Here is a 20,257-nt window from a genome sequence, read left to right as displayed (position 1 = left end):
TACACCTCGGGGGCTTTCTGTTCTCCAAATGTCATAAATTCTACAGCTAGGGCCAGAAATATTTGGACAGTGACACAAGTTTTGTTATTTTAGCTGTTTACTAAAACATGTTCAGAAATACAATTATATATATATAATATGGGCTGAAAGTGCACACTCCCAGCTGCAATATGAGAGTTTCCACATCCAAATTGGAGAAAGGGTTTAGGAATCATAGCTCTGTAATGCATAGCCTCCTCTTTTTCAAGGGACCAAAAGTAATTGGACAATGGACTCTAAGGGCTGCAATTAACTCTGAAGGCGTCTCCCTCATAAACCTGTAATCAATTAAGTAGTTAAAAGGTCTGGGGTTGATTCCAGGTGTGTGGTTTTGCATTTGGAAGCTGTTGCTGTGACTAGACAACATGCGGTCAAAGGAACTCTCAATTGAGGTGAAGCAGAACATCCTGAGGCTGAAAAAAAAGAAAAAATCCATCAGAGAGATAGCAGACATGCTTGGAGTAGCAAAATCAATAGTCGGGTACATTCTAAGAAAAAAGGAATTGACTGCTGAGCTTGGGAACTCAAAAAGGCCTGGGCGTCCACGGATGACAACAGTGGTGGATGATCGCCGCATACTTTCTTTGGTCAAGAAGAACCCGTTCACAACATCAACTGAAGTCCAGAACACTCTCAGTGAAGTAGGTGTATCTGTCTCTAAGTCAACAGTAAAGAGAAGACTCCATGAAAGTAAATGCAAAGGGTTCACATCTAGATGCAAACCATTCATCAATTCCAAAAATAGACAGGCCAGAGTTAAATTTGCTGAAAAACACCTCAAGAAGCCAGCTCAGTTCTGGAAAAGTATTCTATGGACAGATGAGACAAAGATCAACCTGTACCAGAATGATGGGAAGAAAAAAGTTTGGAGAAGAAAGGGAACGGCACATGATCCAAGGCACACCACATCCTCTGTAAAACATGGTGGAGGCAACGTGATGGCATGGGCATGCATGGCTTTCAATGGCACTGGGTCACTTGTGTTTATTGATGACATAGCAGCAGACAACAGTAGCCGGATGAATTCTGAAGTGTACCGGGATATACTTTCAGCCCAGATTCAGCCAAATGCTGCCAAGTTGATCGGACGGCGCGTCATAGTACAGATGGACAATGACCCCAAGCATACAGCCAAAGCTACCCAGGAGTTCATGAGTGCAAAAAAGTGGAACATTCTGCAATGGCCAAGTCAATCACCAGATCTTAACCCAATTGAGCATGCATTTCACTTGCTCAAATCCAGACTTAAGGCGGAAAGACCCACAAACAAGCAAAACCTGAAGGCTGCGGCTGTAAAGGCCTGGCAAAGCATTAAGAAGGAGGAAACCCAGCGTTTGGTGATGTCCATGGGTTCCAGACTTAAGGCCTCCAAAGGATTCGCAACAAAATATTGAAAAAAAAAATATTTTGTTTGGGTTATGTTTATTTGTCCAATTACTTTTGAGCTCCTAAAATGTGGAGTGTTTGTAAAGAAATGTGTACAATTCCTACATTTTCTATCAGATATTTTTGTTCAACCCTTCAAATTAAACGTTACAATCTGCACTTGAATTCTGTTGTAGAGGTTTCATTTCAAAACCAATGTGGTGGCATGTAGAGCCCAACTTGCGAAAATTGTGTCACTGTCCAAATATTTCTGGCCCTAACTGTATATATAAAAACCTGCTCTGTTGGTGCATTTTCTCTAACATTGTAATAGTAGGGTATGTGGTGTAATCTGCAGAAATGTATACATTTTTTTGCAGAATTTATAGAAATAAAAATTGCACAGAAAATCCCAGAAAAAAAAAAACTTTTAAAGCAATATTATAGGTGAAAATGGTAGAGAAGGAAACAGATATCCTTAATAAAGATATATTACAAAGTTTCTTATATTCACATTCACTGTACATTTATGAAGTTGTTTATAACTGGAGATTCACTTTTCATTTACAAGAAAATCAACGATAACTGTAAAAGAAGAATCTCACCTATTCGTTGTGCTGGAGAGTATTGTGCAGTGGTATAAAAAAGGAGCAAGGCAAGCTGTCATATTGAGCGGGGGAAGCTCTAGCTTTATGTGAGCTTTTGGGTGACTGAACCTCAGTGGGCTACCCTCTTTCCCCGAAAATAAGACACCCCCCCTTCACCTTCTGGATCACATACAACCAGCAGTCATGCCGGCACTCCGCTAATTGTTCCCCGCTTTGTTTGCCGATTGTTCCCCGCTCCAGCCGCTACATAAAACATCCCCCGAAAATAAGAAAGGTCATATATTTCGTTAGCTAATTAATTATAAGAACATGTCTTATTTTCGGGGAAACCGGGTATTTGCGGTGCAACTCATGCAGCAGAAGTGTGTTCCTCTAAAAGCCACCACAGCAACAACCCAGATCTTCTTCAGCTTTCCACCTGTACATGGCAAAGTTTTTGGATACAGAAATGTCATCCACAATGCTGTATAGTACTGCAGATGGCAGTGTATTAGCTACTGACAATCTACATCATAACAGTATGGCCCCCATATGATCCTTCACAAGTATACTGGCCAACGTTTTCCTCCACATAGTATACTGGCCCCATATGCCTACCATTTCTGTTAATGGGGCCCTTGGGAATGGGCAATGAGTATGCACTGCTGCTGTATGAGTTGCACCGCACCACCACTCTGTCAACCAAGGACTTACCGTATATACTCAAGTATAAGCCGAATTTTTCAGCCCAGTATTTTTGCTGAAAAAGCCCCCCTCGGCTTATACTCGAGTCAGCAAAAAAAAAAAAAAAAAATTTTTTTTTTTTTTTTTAGGAGGGGGGGCCTATGACCAGCCACAATATTAATGTATAGATTCTCCCATAAAATTGTGCAAAAGAAGAAAAAAAGATTAAAAAAAAATAAAAGTTCTAAATCCCTCCTTTCCCTAGAATACATACAAAAGTAGAAAATGACTGTGAAACACACATTAGGTATCTCTGTGTCTGACAGTGCGCGGTCTACTGAATATAGGGGATCTGCAGTGCTCCTCTTCCATCGGGAAGGGGTTAAGGGAGCACTGCAGATACCCTATATTCAGCCAGACTGAATTCCAAGGTGGGGGGAAGAAAAACCCCAGTCCTCAAGCTCAGGGAAGGGACAGACAGACAACCAAAACACCCCCTCCCCTTCCCCAGCCCCCAGTAACTACTGCACCCCAAAAACTACGACCATTTTAATTTTTGAAATTTCCCCCCTTCGGCTTATACTCGAGTCAATACTTTTTCTCAGTTTTTTGTGGTAAAATTAGGGGGGTCGGCTTATACTCGAGTATATACGGTACATAAACCTAAAGCTGCCCATGCTCAATATGACAGCTTGCTTTCCTTCTTTGTTATACCTGAGTATACCTGAGTGGTGAGTAATGATATAATCTATACCCACTGCATCGCTCGTTCCTGGGCATTACTAATGCAGTGAGCGCTTCCATCCATATTGACTTCTTATAATTGATTGTTTGCTGCAAGTATACAACCTTCATACGTTACAGCACATCAGGCCATTGACATATTGGTGAGGGGCTCAAATCTTGGACCAATGACCTAATAAAATTTTTACACAATAAACATGCTATACTTTAGCCAACGCCTCTGCTTTTCTATCAATACAGTTATGGTATGTTCTTAAGGGGAAAATCATTTCCAGTGTCTGACTTGCATTACAGCATTTTTTAATGAAATCCCATCTGTCCACAGTAGTTTTAGCCATATGTTGATCTATCATAAAAGCCTTTCAGCAACATATGTCAGATCTATGCAGCTAAACTAGAAGTTGTACAACAGCTTTGTCTTTTATCTCTCATACTACCTCATTCTTTCTTATTATGAATTTTACATGGTTTATGGCTTGAAAAAAGACCTAGGTTCATCAAGTTTAGTCATTTCATACTTGGAAACCCATAGTGATCCAGATTATATAATGGCACAGACTCCATTCACCTAACCCTGGTGACAACCTCTGGATAATTCTACATTTATGTCAGTAGTCCTGTATATTGTACATGGTTGTGGTGTCAGTAGGCCGATTCCATCTCCTTCATAAATGGCCTTGTTCAGATGGAAGCGGTAAAGCTCTTCTAGTACAGGAAAAAGGACAGCGATTCCTATGGAAGTTAATAGATATATAACAAACTCTGCATCTAATAATACAATAACATAATATAGAATCATTTTAAAGTTGGAGTCTGTAACTTTTTACTAAGCCAACCCAAAACTGGTCCTGACTCCACTCCTCAGCCCTGATATTGTGGTTCTCAAGGAAGATATCTAGTCTCTTTTTTAAGCTCATTGCACTTTCTGCCATCACCAGATCTTGCGGGAGCGTGTTTCATATTTACAGTTTGTATGGTAAAGTAACACTTCTGACCCTTATGACAAAATTACATAATTCTGACCTTGTATTTGTGCAGTGTTCTCAGTTTTGTAAGGAACATTTATGTGTCTAAATAAATATATCTTCTCCCTCCTCCTCTTTCACTTCTCTAGACTGAATACATTTATTTTGTTGGCATATCTTCAGATGTGAGATCTTCTATACTATATGTAAATTTGTCTGCCTTTCTCTGAACTCCCTCCAGCTCTCTAATGCATTTTACCTTTAGAGGATTTACAACTACACCTGTAGTTGTAAATTCTGTGAATTAGCTAGATCCAAACAAATAAAATGTTTGTTCCTGCTTTAAAGCTGGAATTAATCCCCTTTGATACGTTTCATAATGTAGTCAGACAACATAAAAGGTGACTCCACCCAACACACACACAATATATATATATATATATATATATATATATATATATATATATATATATATATATATATATATTTTATCCTCCTTGGCTTACTTCTGAGGACTTTGTAAAAGACTTAGAAATTCATGTAAGACTCAATGCCCACAGATAAGGTTGTGTGGTCTTATTTCATAGGTAGAAAGGTTCAAAGGAAAACCTTTTTACTTTCCCAACTTGCTATAGGTTGTGTATACCGTATATACTCGAGTATAAGCCGAGGTTATCAGCAGTTTTTGTGCGGCAGAAGCCCCCCTCTGTTCGAGTCAAGCAAAAAAAAAACATTTTTTTGTAATGTATAGAATCTCCCATAAAACAGTGAAAAAGCTTTAAAAATATATATAAAAAATAATAATAATAAAAAAAGTTCTAAATGACTCCTTTCCCAGAATACATATAAAAGTAGAAAATGACTGTGAAACACATACACATTAGGTATCCCTGTGTCTGAAAGTGCCCGGTCTACTGAATATAGGGGATCTGCAGTGCTCCTGTTCCGTCAGGAAGGGGTTAATAGGAGCACTGTAGATGCCCTATATTCCCTATATACTCGAGCCAATAAGTTTTCCCATTTTTTTGTGGTAAAATTAGGGGCCTGCGCTTATATCCGGCTTGGCTTATACTCGAGTATATACGGTAGTTAAGTGTACCTCCAGTTACAAACAGTTTTGTAAATGTATAGTGCAGTTAAATATAAGAAACTTTGTAATATATAAGTAGATATTTTTCCTCCAGAACTTGAGCTGTTCTCCTCTGCCTTATCTTCAATCTGACTGTGTATTTACACTATATTTAGCCTCACACATAGAGCTCTATGGAGAAGGGAGGGGTTGAATGGGATTCTCCTTTTTGCTGGTTCATTGATTTATTGCCTCAACCTGTCTAGCCTCTTATCTACAAACCTAGGAGCTTTCAAAATAGCAGAGTGAAAAAACTGCAATTTGAGTGTTTTGTAGGAAGTAAATCTGCTTGCAAAGCTGAGAAAAAAAAGTTGTTACTTTTGCCAAATCTACAAAAGTGACCTAGTTAAAAAGGTATGTTGTTTATCACTGTACTCTCTAATGTGGTGGCGACAGCTGAGTATATGTGGAGAAGGTTTTAGACTCCCTTTGAGCCTTTTTCAGTTTGGACACTTCTTCACAAACAGTCTGTCAGAAGTGGTTATTAGGGTAGAATATTTACTGGTTGATGGGTTTATAGGTATTGTCTGGTTTCAAACCCCCCCCCCCTTTTCTGATGTACTTTTAGGACTAGTTAAAGGTGTTTTCCAGCCCTCCACAATCTCCTACTGCTCTCATCCGCTGGCTGCCTAGGATCCGATACCTTGTGCCTCCTGACACTGCAGGACACGATCTGAGATGCCTGTCCAGCCAATCTTTGTACATTTTCCTATTTAAACACACAAAGTCAGTGGCCTTTTTGCTTTTGGGTAGATTCGACCTTGGATCCTAGTACTACAATACTGACCTGGCTTCAAGACCACTAGATTTCAGACTGGACAGTAGACAAACACATACATTAATAATACTTCTGGATTGTGCAGAGCTTTCTATGAAGTGCATTGAGTCTCAGAGTAACTCACCTTGCCTCAGTTGGCATACAAGTGATTTCTAATTTTGGCAGGTTTAATGAGTGTTTATTTACTATTAATGATGCCAGGGAAGGGCAGTCTTTTTCCATAAAGCTGAAAGGTCTTTACTAAAGCAGGGGCAGCAGCAAAGCAAACGCTATGTACGCTGCCTGTAAATTTCCATTTGCAGAAATATGTTGTTGTACTACATAGTATCTATTTGTGGTGCAGTATAATATAGAGAATTTGGTTGTAGGGGATTTAACGCTCTGCCATTATTTGCAGGTTGCTTTCCTTCTTGGAGCTCAGTGTTTCCTGCTTTTTAGTACAATGTATTTAAGGTATAACTAAACGTTCGGATAACTTTTGATATCTGGCAGTATTTGTGTCATTAATACATTTTGTAATACATTGTTAACAAATTTTAGATCATTTCTGTGAAATTCAGCATTTTTCCCTTTCCCTGGCTTCTGTATTGAGACCTTTCCATGACGCTCTCTGAATGTTACCGTGTAGGGGAGTACGGGGCTGTGTAATAGAGAAAAAGAGGGTGGGGGTCACTTCTGACAGGTATATCTTGGATATTATAAAACATTCAATCTTGCTTTTTGTGTTATATGAAAGAGGAGCTTCTCTTCTTTCATGTGACACTGCAGTACTGTCTACATTATTTCCAGAGATATCACTGGTTGATAACATAATTGAGGTTAGGATATTTATATGCCATTGTATAATATATATGTTATATAAACCCAATCCTGACTGTTTTTTCACCAGTGATATCTCTGGAAATAATGTAGATAGCACTGCAAAACTTATATGCTCTGGTTCTTATATTCTGATCTGATGTAACGCCTTTTCGCAACGAATGACTGTTGACCTGATGAAGTGACATCAGCATTCCCTTTTATAGTTGGGATCATGAACCACAGGATACGCTGTGTGGACGTTTGACTAGTCGTCCTCAGGGCAACCCTGAATGAGTCAAGTTTACATGCAGCTACCTGATTTTTACAACAGTTGTAAGAATAGAGGTTATATTCTATAGCAGCTATTCACAACCTTTTCTGGTTCAAGGTCTCCCAACCGAGTCAATAAAACATAAACTGGGATTCCTGTCTGAGACTATAGCATACTGATAGTACATAGGATATCACAAATGGCTTAGGCTCGGTCTTCCATATGTCACAAATGTTTGGGTTCTACTTTTTGGGACTCCCACCTATCAGGACAATGAGCATCTCGTCTTCTCCCATTAGATTCTAGAAAAAAAAGGAAGGCTGCTTATGTGTTTCTATCTCTTATGGCAATACTTGGAAATGCCGGGTAGTGTAGAAAAAACACAAACTTCTTTAGAGGTTAACACATACTTGTTTATCCACTTCTCTCTGGGGTACTGACAGGGAATATTATCCTGATGGCTCCTGTAGATCTACTATACATGGTCCAGATGGGGAATCCAGTTTAACTGTATGGAAACACCTGCAATGTGTTTATATTTAGTGCAGATTCTAAGGGGTGATGGTATGACACGTGGTTCACCGAGCACCAGAAAGAGAACATCTTCCTTTTGGGTTTGGCATAACACAAAAAGGATTTATTCACATAGCTGGTTTTTTTTACCAATATACTGAAAAACACTGGGGATATTCACATGTGTACATTCAGTTTGGAACATACACTCTTTTCAGATTTTTTGGCAGATGTATCTTTTTGGGATATTAAGACACAGAAAACTTAAGGGGCAAACAAAGTGACATTATGGTTTGTAGGTTGTGCACCCCATTCTAAAGGATCCCTGAAACAGGATCAGAGTGAACTCTCTGCTGGTTCTAAGGGGTTGTAAACTGCCATGGACACCTTGCCCTGAGATACATGTATACTGGATAATCGACCAGCCAGGTTTGAGTACTGCAGATATCCCAGATGTGTTACTGGTAGTGACAGGTGACTTTTTCCAGGCAGATTATAGATTTACCCATTGTATAATTCTAGCCGCACACATTCTGAGCTGTAGGAGACACCCTGTATACAGTACATGATAAGATATATACTGTTTAACTAGATAATGTCCAGTGGCTTAGGAATAGGTTAGAAATGTGGTTTCCTTTTGGCGGTTCACACATTTATTTGCAAACATATGACTGTTAGGGCTAGTTCACACGTGAGTATAAGGGGAGGTTTTTGACAGCGGATTTCGCGTCCAAAACCTCCCCTTATAATGGTGGTCTATGGAGACCGCCGGGCTTCTTTTCTCCGCTAGCGGCGGGCTGCCGCTAGCGGAGAAAAGAAAGGACATGTCCTTTCTTCAGGCGGAAGCCGCGCAGGCTCAGCCGCGCGGCTTCCGCCCCCGGCAGCTCCCTCCTATGTCGGCTCATTCATTTGAGCCGACAGCAGAGGGTTAAGCCGCGACAGCGATGGTCGCGGCGGGCGGGTTTTGACAAGAGAGAGACACGGCTCGCCGTGTCTCTCTCTGTGTCAAAACCCGCGCGGGCAGTTCACGTGTGAACTAGCCCTTAGTAGAGATGTGTAGATTGTCACTTACTATGAAACTGGAGGTTGGCAAAATAAATGCCCAAATTGAAACTCAAACATGGCAAAACAGTCGTTTTTGAATTTTTATTTTTTTTTGCATATCATTTCCTTAAAGGGGTATTCCCACATCGCATACTCACCAGTCTTCACTGCTGTAAAATCTTCTTTCTTCCTGGTTTCTTGCGTCATTTGGTGGGCGGGGTTTCACATGCAACCTGCCGTTTAGCTCCGCCCCAAAATTAATGTGTAGCTCCGCCTACCACATAGCGTGATCCTATGGGGCGGCTGAAGGGCCTGTGATGTCATCAAAGGTCCTCAAAAAACACTATATGCACAATATTGGACTATGAAGTACAGGCAGGAGCAACTCCATTCTGTGTTACATACAGAGACTGCCTGTCTCTGCCATAATGAACACAATTGAATTAGCTAGCCTGATAACTGGGAGAACAGAAGACGAGTTCAGAAATGAAAGCAGCTCCTCTCCCCTATCTGAGATTAGGAAGCTAGGTCACGTGGTGCAGACACAGGAATAGCTAGAAACACAGGCTCGCTCCCGTGCACTTAGCCCCTCCTCCCTCCCTCCTGAGAGCAGCAGATACATCACTTGACTTTTGAGCAGATAAGTCAAGGGTTGTGTCAACAATGAATTGAATAAAGTAATTTAGTGGACATACAAAGCAGTTTTGCTGAAGCAATGTATTTAGGAAAAGTCTTACATCCACATTAACAAGCAGTATAGATAGGATCCTTGTGATGGGACAACCCCTTTAACAACTTGTCTGTGTGGTGGACTTGCCAATGCTATGATGCCAATTGGTTTATGTTGTATTCTAGTTTTCTAGAATAGTTGGAAAATTTCCTTATAAGAGCTAACTTTCATAGAAACCTATGACTATTATGAAAATGTGAATAATACTGAAGCCGGAGACAATAAATAACTTAGCCTGACCAGACTGCCAGCCTAGCCATTGTCCAGGCTGTCTTGGGCTTGTCAGGCAGTATTTTTGTAGACATCAATCTCTATCACTTTTCAGTTATTACATTCAAAACAAAGTTGTCACTAACATTAGGTCTGAGAAGAGGAATATTTGGCATGGCTTAAAGGGGGTTTCTGTTCTCAAATGCGATTTTGAGATGAGAAATCCATAGACTGCTGATGTGACTGCCTCCAGGCACCATTCCAGTAAAGTAGGAAGTTTATTGTATAGCAGTGGCACCAAGGCACTACATCTCTGCTACTATTACTTGAATGGGAGCACCTCTTTGTCTGCTCCCCATCCTTCAGTGGCTGGCTCAGTGGATCTATGCGTGATCTTCTCATTATATTAGTTTATATAATCTACGGCATAAACCATACAGGTCTGATGTGTGCGATTCCCAGATAAGATAGTGTTTTTTTTTTTTGTTTGTTCTTTCAAATGTGCATTTGTTTTTTGTATCTGTTAAAATGATGAAAATCTGGTAAGACTTGTATAGAAATGGGGAAACTGGCACCCACAAATCAAACTGTATCTGCTCCTAGTTAGTATGGGATAGTAAGCTGATGTTTGTAGACCTTGTTACATTTATAGGCTATATGTATACCTTTGTGATTCTACATTTGGGGCAGGTTTACCCTATAGGAGATATTTATGTAGCCTGATCTATTCAATGCCAGCCTTAATTCCCCTTTGCAATTCCAGTGGAACAGCCGCTTCATTTGTGAGTCGCTGGACACTTCTTCATAAATAAGGTGACACCTCCGCTGGGCATAGACTGTTTTATTAAATCTGGACAATGTTTATTTTCATATATTTTATCAGTCTTATGCAAATCAGACAACACGACAGTAGAACTAAATGTAGTCATGGGGATTGTAACTAGTGCCTTTCTCCTTTCAAGTAATCCTTTAGATATGCCTCCTTCTGCATGACTAGCCTGAAGAAGAGGGCAAAGATAAAAAAGAAACATTTATTTGTCTGTGTATAAAATAGGTTATGAGCTCTGACTATATTACCAAACATTGGGGTAGATTTTCTAATAGTTTTTAAGTTTTAGACAGTTCAGACTAGACCGTGTTAAACTGCACCAGATTTATCAAAGTGTCTAAAGCTGTTTAATAAATCTGGAATATGTTCATACTGTTTTCTCTAACTTTACGTCCCTTATTAGTTGGCTAAGATTAGGACAAAAAATATTCTGCAAGTTTTGTGTGTTTTTAGGTGTACGGTGTCACAATTTAGGCCCTGCCCACGTCCCACTTTTTCTACAAGTTGTAAATGTGTCTAAAACACTTAAGTGTGGCACAAGGCATGTTAGACAGCATGTTAGGCATGTATTACAAGTCAAAGGTGTGAAGATAATTAGTTCTGAAAGTAGTGATGCTACTTCATAATTTACACTAGGACCCAAGTATTTAGCTATAATGGTGCAGAGATAGCAGCTGCCTCCAGGTCTTGATGTCTGAGTGCCCAGTTGTCTTTCTATCCCGGGGTAGGCAACGTTCGGCACTCCAGCTATTGTAAAACTACAACTCCCAGTATGTATACTTGCTCTGCTGTTCTTGGAACTCCCATGGAAGTGAATGAGGCATGTTGAGAGTTGTAGTTTATCAACAGCTGGAGAGCCAAAGGTTGCTGCCCATTGATCTATCCCATAAGAGGATACCAATGTTATAAATGGCCTGTGGTAGTTAGGAGCCATGTTATGGATTTTGCATAGAGGCAATACCACTCCAAATTATAATTCTGACAGGACCCCCACCCATTGTAGATCTACAATATTAACCTCCATCCTATTATAAAACCCCCAGCATAAAGAAGAAAATGACTTTTGAACTTGCTATTATATAAGCATCTTTTGTTGAAGGCATTAATGAACTTTCTTTTATCCTCCAGGTTATTGTATCGCTTGGGATTATAATCTACAAAGCACTTGACTATGGCTTGAAAGACAATGAGGAGAGGGAGCTTAGCCCTCCCCTGGAGCAGCTCATAGATAATATGACTAATGTGGATGAAACGGATGGCAGCAATGATGAAGGATATGATGCACTGGATGAAGAAGTAGAAGATACGGATGAAAAGGAGACACCAGCATTTCGGCATTCATACAAGAATGTCATGAAGGTAATAGCTATTTTGTCGTGCAATTGGTAGCAAGTTTTAACAAAGTATTTTATATGGCACAAGGTAGTGCTTAACCATCCTAAAAAGAAGAAAAAATCCCATAGAGAACAATCGCCCTATGTAATCACATAAAACATTAAAGTGTAACTCCAGTTATAGACAACTTTTCATGACTTCATAGTATAGTGAAAATAAGAAACTTTGTGACATGTCTTAATAAAATGATCTGTTTTCTTCAGCACTTATTTAGCTGTTCTCCTGTTCCTTGCTTCAGTCTGACTGCTTGTTTACATTCACACACAGACAGGATTTTTTTTTTTTTTTAATGTAGATTGTGAGCCCCACACAGAGCTCACAATGTACATTTTTCCCTATCAGTATGTCTTTTTTGGAATATGGGATGGAAATCCATGCAGACACGGGGAGAACATACAAACTCCTTGCAGATGGTTTTTTGCCCTTGGTGGGATTTGAACACCAGGACTCCAGCACTGCAAGGCTGCAGTGCTAACCACTGAGCCACCGTGTGGCCCCACAGACAGGATTTTTTATGCCTCATTCTGTTCACTCACTGGCTGTTATTTACAACCTAGCAGTGTTAAAATAGTTTAAAATAGAGTATGAAAGCAGCAATTATTTGAGTGTCTTTTCCATCCCCCTCCCCTCTTCATAGACTTATATGGATAAAGATATAAGATATATATAGAAGATATATTACAAAGTTTCATATATGAACCTATACTATTCATTTATGAATGGTTGTTTATAACTGGGGGTATGCGCTATCTAAATATCCAAGAAGCATAGATCTACAATGAAGGACTGTATGGATCCATTGTGCAACGGACTGCTTATACATTTATAAGGTTAAACCAACTACATTCTCAGTGACCGTTTTAGCCGTTTTTAGGCCTGAAGGTGCTTCACTGATTTTGGCACGGTAGAAATTATCTTTCCAACCTCCACCGTTCCAGAGAAACTAGTGCTGTTGGCTTTAGTGCCTGATCTTCTCCTTAGTCTCTGTACTGTCAGGTGGGCAGTACAGAGCCTAACTAGCATAAAAAGCACCAAAACTAACTGCACTTAATGGAGAAACCATTCCAACTGTGCTGAAATCAGTGGAGCAGCGCCTATTAAATGAAACGAAGAGCTGGACTTGGCTAAGGTGATGAAAGGTCTTCTTTAAATAATATTCAAAGCGAAGCATTTAACTAAAATAAGTGAGCTGTCCATGTCATACAGGGATAATGTGGATTCTCCAAAAGAAAGAACTACTCATTGTAGAACCACTTATTGATGGGAAAGCCATGTTGGAATTACCTTCTATTACATTCTCATTACAATCCTTTAAAAATATACTGCGTTGACTAAACCTCCCTTTAAATTCTGCAAACCTATATAAATATCTGGTAATGGCATGAAACTAGTTTAATGGGACTATTAGTCATGTGAATCTGCTAGTAAATATCTTTTCACTACATAACCATTTATACGAAATACATATTGCTACATGTTATATGCCAAGGATTACCCAGACTGACATGTGCAGCAGGTATGAAAGATGTTGGTTCAGCAGTTCGATGACCTTGTTCCATCTGTAAGATGGAAGCAGATGGGAATTTTAGCATATCTGTGGCAGTGTTACTAAATGTATAGAGATATATAGGTGGAGGCTATGCCTCCAGGTAGCCAAAACCAGGGATTGCGATCCTCCCAACTCGAACAACCAGATGTCCAATTGGAAAAAATGATTGTGAAGAGGAAATGGTACAACATTTATTGAGATATCTTTAAATAATCGCTGGTTTTGATATCTGGATGCATAGCCTCCACCCATATACCACTACAGCACCCACAGTTCTCGGGGCAGCTGGTTATCAATTTGGATGCGACCCCCATTTCAGGCTATCTTTGCCGTTGCTACAAAGATTTAACAGTTACTGGGAACAGTAAACTTGGGGTCACACTGAGCTAATTAACTATTCTACAGTTCCAACCAGGAGCGCACTGCATTCCATTTTTGCCTTCCTCTACATCATTTACATGTATAGAGAGATATAGGATCTGATGTAAAATGCTCATTTTTGTAAAATTCCCTGCGAATTAGTCTTATCAGCGATTTCTTCGGAGATATAGATATCTATGGCAGATTTTTTGCCCCTAAATTTTCTGGTAAGGTCCAGGAAATAGTAGTTAAAGCATCCTTTTCTGGCATCCATGTTGTTATAAGTTTGTCAAGGAGTGACCGAGGCTGCTTGGAAATGTAAACCTTTGAATTCAGTGCAATGCTTTATTTGTTATGTAGCGAGGGAGCATAAATCCATAAAACGTGTGAAGAATAGAGAGATTTATATAAACTATTCTATTAAGGATCATGGGGCTATCTCTGCATGATATGAGGACTATGCCAGGTCCATTGGGAGGTTATCACTTTACACATGGCGCTCTATATAATTGCTTTTGTTATTCTCTCTAATGTGTTAATATAGAACTCGTGTGGCGACCATGGAAACCAGACACAAGGGTCGTCGTGTAGGTGTCAACATTTGTGTCTGTATCCATAGTAGCATCATTTCTGACTCCTATGAATTATACATGAGGCGACGCCAGCACAAGGACACATGAGTGTTCAAGAATTTCCTTCTGCTGACCGTAAACTTGGAATGAAATGAATACTTTCCAATTACTGTGATATTGTGGCTCATTGTCTGGATGTATATAATCTTTTATAAGCCCCCCATTATGGTTTCTGATTTATTTGGCATAGTTGGGGTAGCTTTCATATAGTGCATTTGTCTATGAAGACACATAAAAGAAAGTGGGGGTCGCACTCATCTGTGACTATGTCCTGTACTTAAACAGACCTGGCCACAATATCTCTTCTGTCCCCGCCTTACTACCCTTGTTGTATCGCTCTGTACTTTATATCTGTGTTGTCTCATATAGTGGTTGGGTGATATTTTATGCAGCTTTTATATTTTCCATACCAACTCAAGGAGCTGGTCCCCTGGAAAAGATTAGAGGGATACACAATATTGTCCAAAATGTTTAGGTGTAGAAATATGCTGTAAAGTAAGAATTTTTTTTTAGAATTGATAATATTTATTTGTTATTAATAACCATTTATAAAGCGCCATTAATCCCATGGTGCTGTATATTTGAGGGTTTAATATACCACAAACAGAGTACATGGAGCAAGTACAATACTAACCATGACCACTGGGAGAGAGGGCCCTGCCCACAAAGGCTTGCAATATATGAGGGAAAGGGGATAGAAATGGTAGACGAGGGCAAAATCTGATCAGATGGTGATGTGATGATTGGACGACATCTACAGAAAGAGAAGGTGGTGAGGAGGAGGTGTGTAAGTGGGAGATGCTGAATCTGCAATTGCTGAGTTACAAGGAGATTCAGGATAGGGCCAAGTCTGTGGTGCCAAGGAGTGAGAGAGTTTGTAACGAGGGAGTGGTCGATCATGTTGAAGGTGGAGGAAAGGTCAAGTAGGAGCAGAACAGAGTAGTACCACTTGGCTTTGGCAGTTATTAGGTTTTTATATACAATTATTATATATACATAACAATTCTATTACATTATAACAATTATAATTAGTTTTCTTATCAAATGAAAAGAAGAAATTGAACAAAAGAGATCATCTAAATCCCTATCAAAAGTTGATGTGACCTCCCTTTGGGAGAGAAATCCTAGAAGTGATAATATGGTCCCCACAGATCCCTTATCTCAATCTCATCAAGCCTGTCTTGGATTACATGAAGTCAGAAGAATTTGATCAAGCCTACATCCAAAAAAAACCTGTGCTTAGTTCTCCAATGGTCAATGCACATGGACTTTTTTGGTGCTGATTTTGACGCTGAATCCGCCTCCAAAAAAAGCCTCCCAATAGATCTCTATCGGGAGGCTTTTTTTGGAGACTGATTCAACGTCAAAATCAGCGCCAAAAAACTCTGTGTGCACTGACCATTGGAAAACTAAGAACAGGTCTTTTGTGGATGTAGGTGTGCACTGACCCCAAGATGTCTGAAATGACCTTCCTGACAAGTTCCTTCAAAAACTGAACAAATACTGAGAAAAACTGATACTGCTGTGAATCAAAGGTTATTGACACCAAATAACGATTGGTTCAGGTTTCTCTTTTGTTCCTTCACTTTGTTTTGTTAATTGACAAAAATAAAGTATTAACACTTATACCTTTGGAAGAATTCTTACCTCGCAGCATTTTTTTAATACTTGCCTAAAACCTTTGCTCAGTATTAAACCTATATGCCTGTGTCACTGGATCCTGCTCCATTTGCAGTGTAATCTCTTATCAAAGGCGATTTTCCTTTTGTTAATAGTTTTTAACTTGTTTTGTCAGTTTCGTATTTGTTTGTTCCCTCCCCATTTGTAAAGTGCTGCAGAATATGTTGGCCCCATATAAATATTAGTGAGATGGTAAAATATAGAAAACATTTTTTTTTATTCTTTTTTTAAAACTCTGTTATAGAAGTTAATTGGAAAAAGTTTACCAAATTCTTTTCCAGACTAGTGAAATCCACAACTAAATGAAGGGAAAGTGCTAATATATTTCACTTTGTGAGTAATTCCGCACTGTTCTTCAGTCACTTTGCTTTCAACTACAGTCATCACTGGACTCCTGTGAAATAGACTTGTAAGAACATTGCCAACCACTGTATATGGTGCATTTAATGAAATAATACCTTAAAAAAGAATATGATAATCATACTGTATTGTGCATGCTGGGCGGACATGCACGGTCCGACATCATCGTTAGCCACGCCTACATCTTCTTTCTTCTTGCCGCGATGTCCTCAGGTCCTATCTTCCTCGTTGTCTTCTTCTGGCGTCATTGCTTGTAATCCCGCAGCGGCGCAGTAGCAGGGGGAACAGTGATGCTTCAGTGATGTTCTTGGGGAAACCCATCATTGTTGTTGTTCCATATTTTTTTGTTAGGTACATTACGCGTAATGTGTGACTTATTTTATAGTATTATTATTTCAGCAGCTGTTATGTCATGAATACCTATTTCTAGCCAGTGACTAGGGCTGTGCTTTTTCTCCCCATCTGGGCAAAAATCTCAGCGGATATATAAAATCATTTGCAACACATGAAATGAGACAAAGCTTGAGAAGAAGAAGCCCTGGCCAGTTCACTGCTTTCATGCTCCATGCTCATGTTATAATAACTATACAAAAGATAAATTACCTCTATAAATAATTTATTTTAGCCATGACAAAGAACCTGATACCAATTTATCCAATATCCCATGGGGGAGTGGCACAGCTGCACCATTACACAGTTATTCATCTTGCCGTCCAGATTGTCCTAGAGACTCATTTGAAGTGGCAGAATGTTCTTTGTGTCCTAATCCTCGTGCCGGTCTTTTGGGGTATTTAATGTATTTGTCGTGTGCATAAGTAACACCACTCCAGAGAAAATCACAGTGAATCCGCCAACACCTTCTTGACATGTGCTGTAATAGATATGTAGGTGTCATGGGCTTTATATACACGTATTTTACTAAAGGATTCCTAGAAGGACATTACTGATTTGTGGAACTCTTTCCTGCCATAGAAGCTGCTATCTTACTTTGTAACATTCAGAGTAAGAATATTCTGTCACTTCAACTTAAATTGAGGTAATTAATTTTATAGGAAATTTCACTTCATTTATACAGTATTTCTATTATGTTTTAGACTATATTTCTACTTTGTTAAACATGTTCTGATAAAAGTGTAGCACATTGGACAATTCTCCGGATTTTCAATGATGGTCCATCATTCCCAGCACTGTTTTTGTTGTCCCTGGAGTCAATCCATTATCCCATCATAGATAGTCAATAGTTGGACCAATCGGCAAGTCCATAGCTGTTTATTTCTTGTCATTATTCACTTTGGCTGAATTCACATCTGCTTCGGAGACTTCCTTTAAATCTCCTTTACAGATTGTGACACAGATAATGGAAAGTAAAGAACGCCATGATAAGCCTGAGGCTCTGTTCATATATACGACTCTGTCTAAAAGGACCACAACATGCTAAAAATGACAGATACAATAATGAAAACCTGTCTGCTCCCCATTAAAGCCAGTGAAGTCCATTAAGCACCATTGGCGTTAGTCATGTAATGAACCTGGTACCGCAGTAATCTTTTTATTGGGTCCTATAACATCAAACCAGCACAAATATAGGTGCAGATGAGAATGGCCGTGCAACTGAGATGTGCAGTGACTGTGAGCACAATAAGTACTGTGTTAAACCTGATTCACACGGGTGGGTTTAGTGCATGTGATATAAACTGAATATCAGATGTATTTCCCGGACCAAACACTGAGCTTAGACTTCGACTTCAAATACCATAGTTATCTATCACCTCCTGGGGCTACTATCCTACTGAAAACACAACTATTACAGTACAGGACAATAGAGCATAGATGACTATGCTGAGTCTGGGTCACACAGGCTATGCCACAAATGCAATGCAGGCCTTAGGCCCAATCCTGTGTACTACGGTATGAGCAGATCTCCAGAACATGGTTTTTAGATGGCCTTATTTTGGCAAGAATAATAAAAGCCATACTGGCAAGTGATCTCTACTCTAGTAAAACTAAAAGACGTACCAGATGTATAACATATATGATCTAGTCACAATTGCTATTTGTGTCTGCAAACAATGGCAGGTTCCCTTTAAAGTCTCCTAAATGATTATTCATATTTACTTCTTTTTTCCTTATGTGCTACTTGAAACAGAAGTTTCCTTAGTTACCATGGCAATGTAATTAACATCTTCCACACCCCAACGCACTGTTAACTTCCAAGTCCATGGTACTATGAGTAATACAATTTTTTTTTTCCTATGCACCATGAAGCTGAGCAAATATTGCCCTCCCTTTTCTATCTCCAATATTAAAGTGATATACAGAATGATAATCTCTGAGCAAGAAGCTTCTATTTATAACGTCATACAATCAGACTCTTTTTTTAGTATCTTAATCTTTGCATATTGGGTGCTGCCAAGAAGATATACTACAACGGGTGGATCTCTGCTGCGTATGAGAGCAAATAACACTGTGCTCTAGTTACCTGAAATATGGTAGATAGAAGCTTGTATGTTAGCTGGCCACAAACATGAGATAAATGTCTGCTTATTCTATTTTGTGAGATCTGCCACGATTCTAGTAGGAAAAGCCTCTTCCTGTTTACCCAATGGAAATTCATGCACCTTATCACCCTATTGAGATGAAGTAGTTGTTAGAAATACTATATATCTGGCAACTATGTGTAAGTTTCCTACTCCGACTTCTCTGTCAATGGTGACAGATGCACTAAAGAGGATCTTTCATGTCCTCAGAGATATGTGTTATTACACGCCGCAAGAAATCTGATAGCCTATTAGCTTTTCTGGTAAGCACCCCCATGCTGGAGATATACAGTGTTGGCCAAAAATATTGGCACCCCTGCAATTTTGTCAGATAATACTCATGTTCTTCCAGAAAATGATTGCAAGCACAAACTCTTTGGTATTAATATCTTCATTTATTTTGCTTGCAATGAAAAAACACAAAAGAGAATGAACAAAAAGTCAAATCATTGATCATTTTACACAAAACTCCAAAAATGGGCCGGACAAAAGTATTGGCACCCTCAGCCTAATACTTGGTAGCACAAAATAACTGCGAACAACCGCTTCCGGTAACCATCAATGAGTTTCTTACAATGCTCTGCTGGAATTTTAGATCATTCTTCTTTGGCAAACTGCTCCAGATCCCTGAGATGTGAAGGGTGCCTTCTCCAAGCTGCCATTTTGAGATCTCTCCACAGGTGTTCTATGGGATTCAGGTCTGGACTCATTGCTGGCCACTTTAGAAGTCTCCAGTGCTTTCTCTCAAACCATTTTCTAGTGCTTTTTGAAGTGTGTTTTGAGTCATTGTCCTGCTGGAAGACCCATGACCTCTGAGGGAGACCCAGCTTTCTCACACTGGGCCTACATTATGCTGCAAAATGTGTTGGTAGTCTTCAGACTTCATAATGCCATGCACACGGTCAAGCAGTCCAGTGCCAGAGGCAGCAAAGCAACCCCAAAACATCAGGGAACCTCCGCCATGTTTGACTGTAGGGACCATGTGCTTTTCTTTTTTTTTCCTGTAAGCTCTATGTTGATGTCTTTTCCCAAAAAGCTCGACTTTTGTCTCATCT

General features: G+C 39.5%; 1 protein-coding gene across 4 annotated transcripts in view; it reads left to right on the top strand.

Annotated features, from left to right (window-relative positions):
• The window catches only part of SPIRE1 (spire type actin nucleation factor 1), a 120,452-nt gene that overhangs the window by 44,806 nt on the left and 55,389 nt on the right, over nucleotides 1–20,257 (top strand). For all 4 annotated transcript variants that reach the window (XM_075270699.1, XM_075270696.1, XM_075270698.1 and 1 more), the window contains exon 3: nucleotides 11,818–12,048. In XM_075270699.1, the coding sequence (XP_075126800.1) occupies nucleotides 11,818–12,048 (231 nt within the window). The remainder of the gene's footprint in view (nucleotides 1–11,817; nucleotides 12,049–20,257) is intronic.

Source organism: Leptodactylus fuscus, chromosome 4, assembly GCF_031893055.1.
Source record: "Leptodactylus fuscus isolate aLepFus1 chromosome 4, aLepFus1.hap2, whole genome shotgun sequence".
In the NCBI taxonomy this organism is placed as follows: domain Eukaryota; kingdom Metazoa; phylum Chordata; class Amphibia; order Anura; family Leptodactylidae; genus Leptodactylus; species Leptodactylus fuscus.
This window is presented reverse-complemented; position numbering and strand designations above follow the sequence as displayed.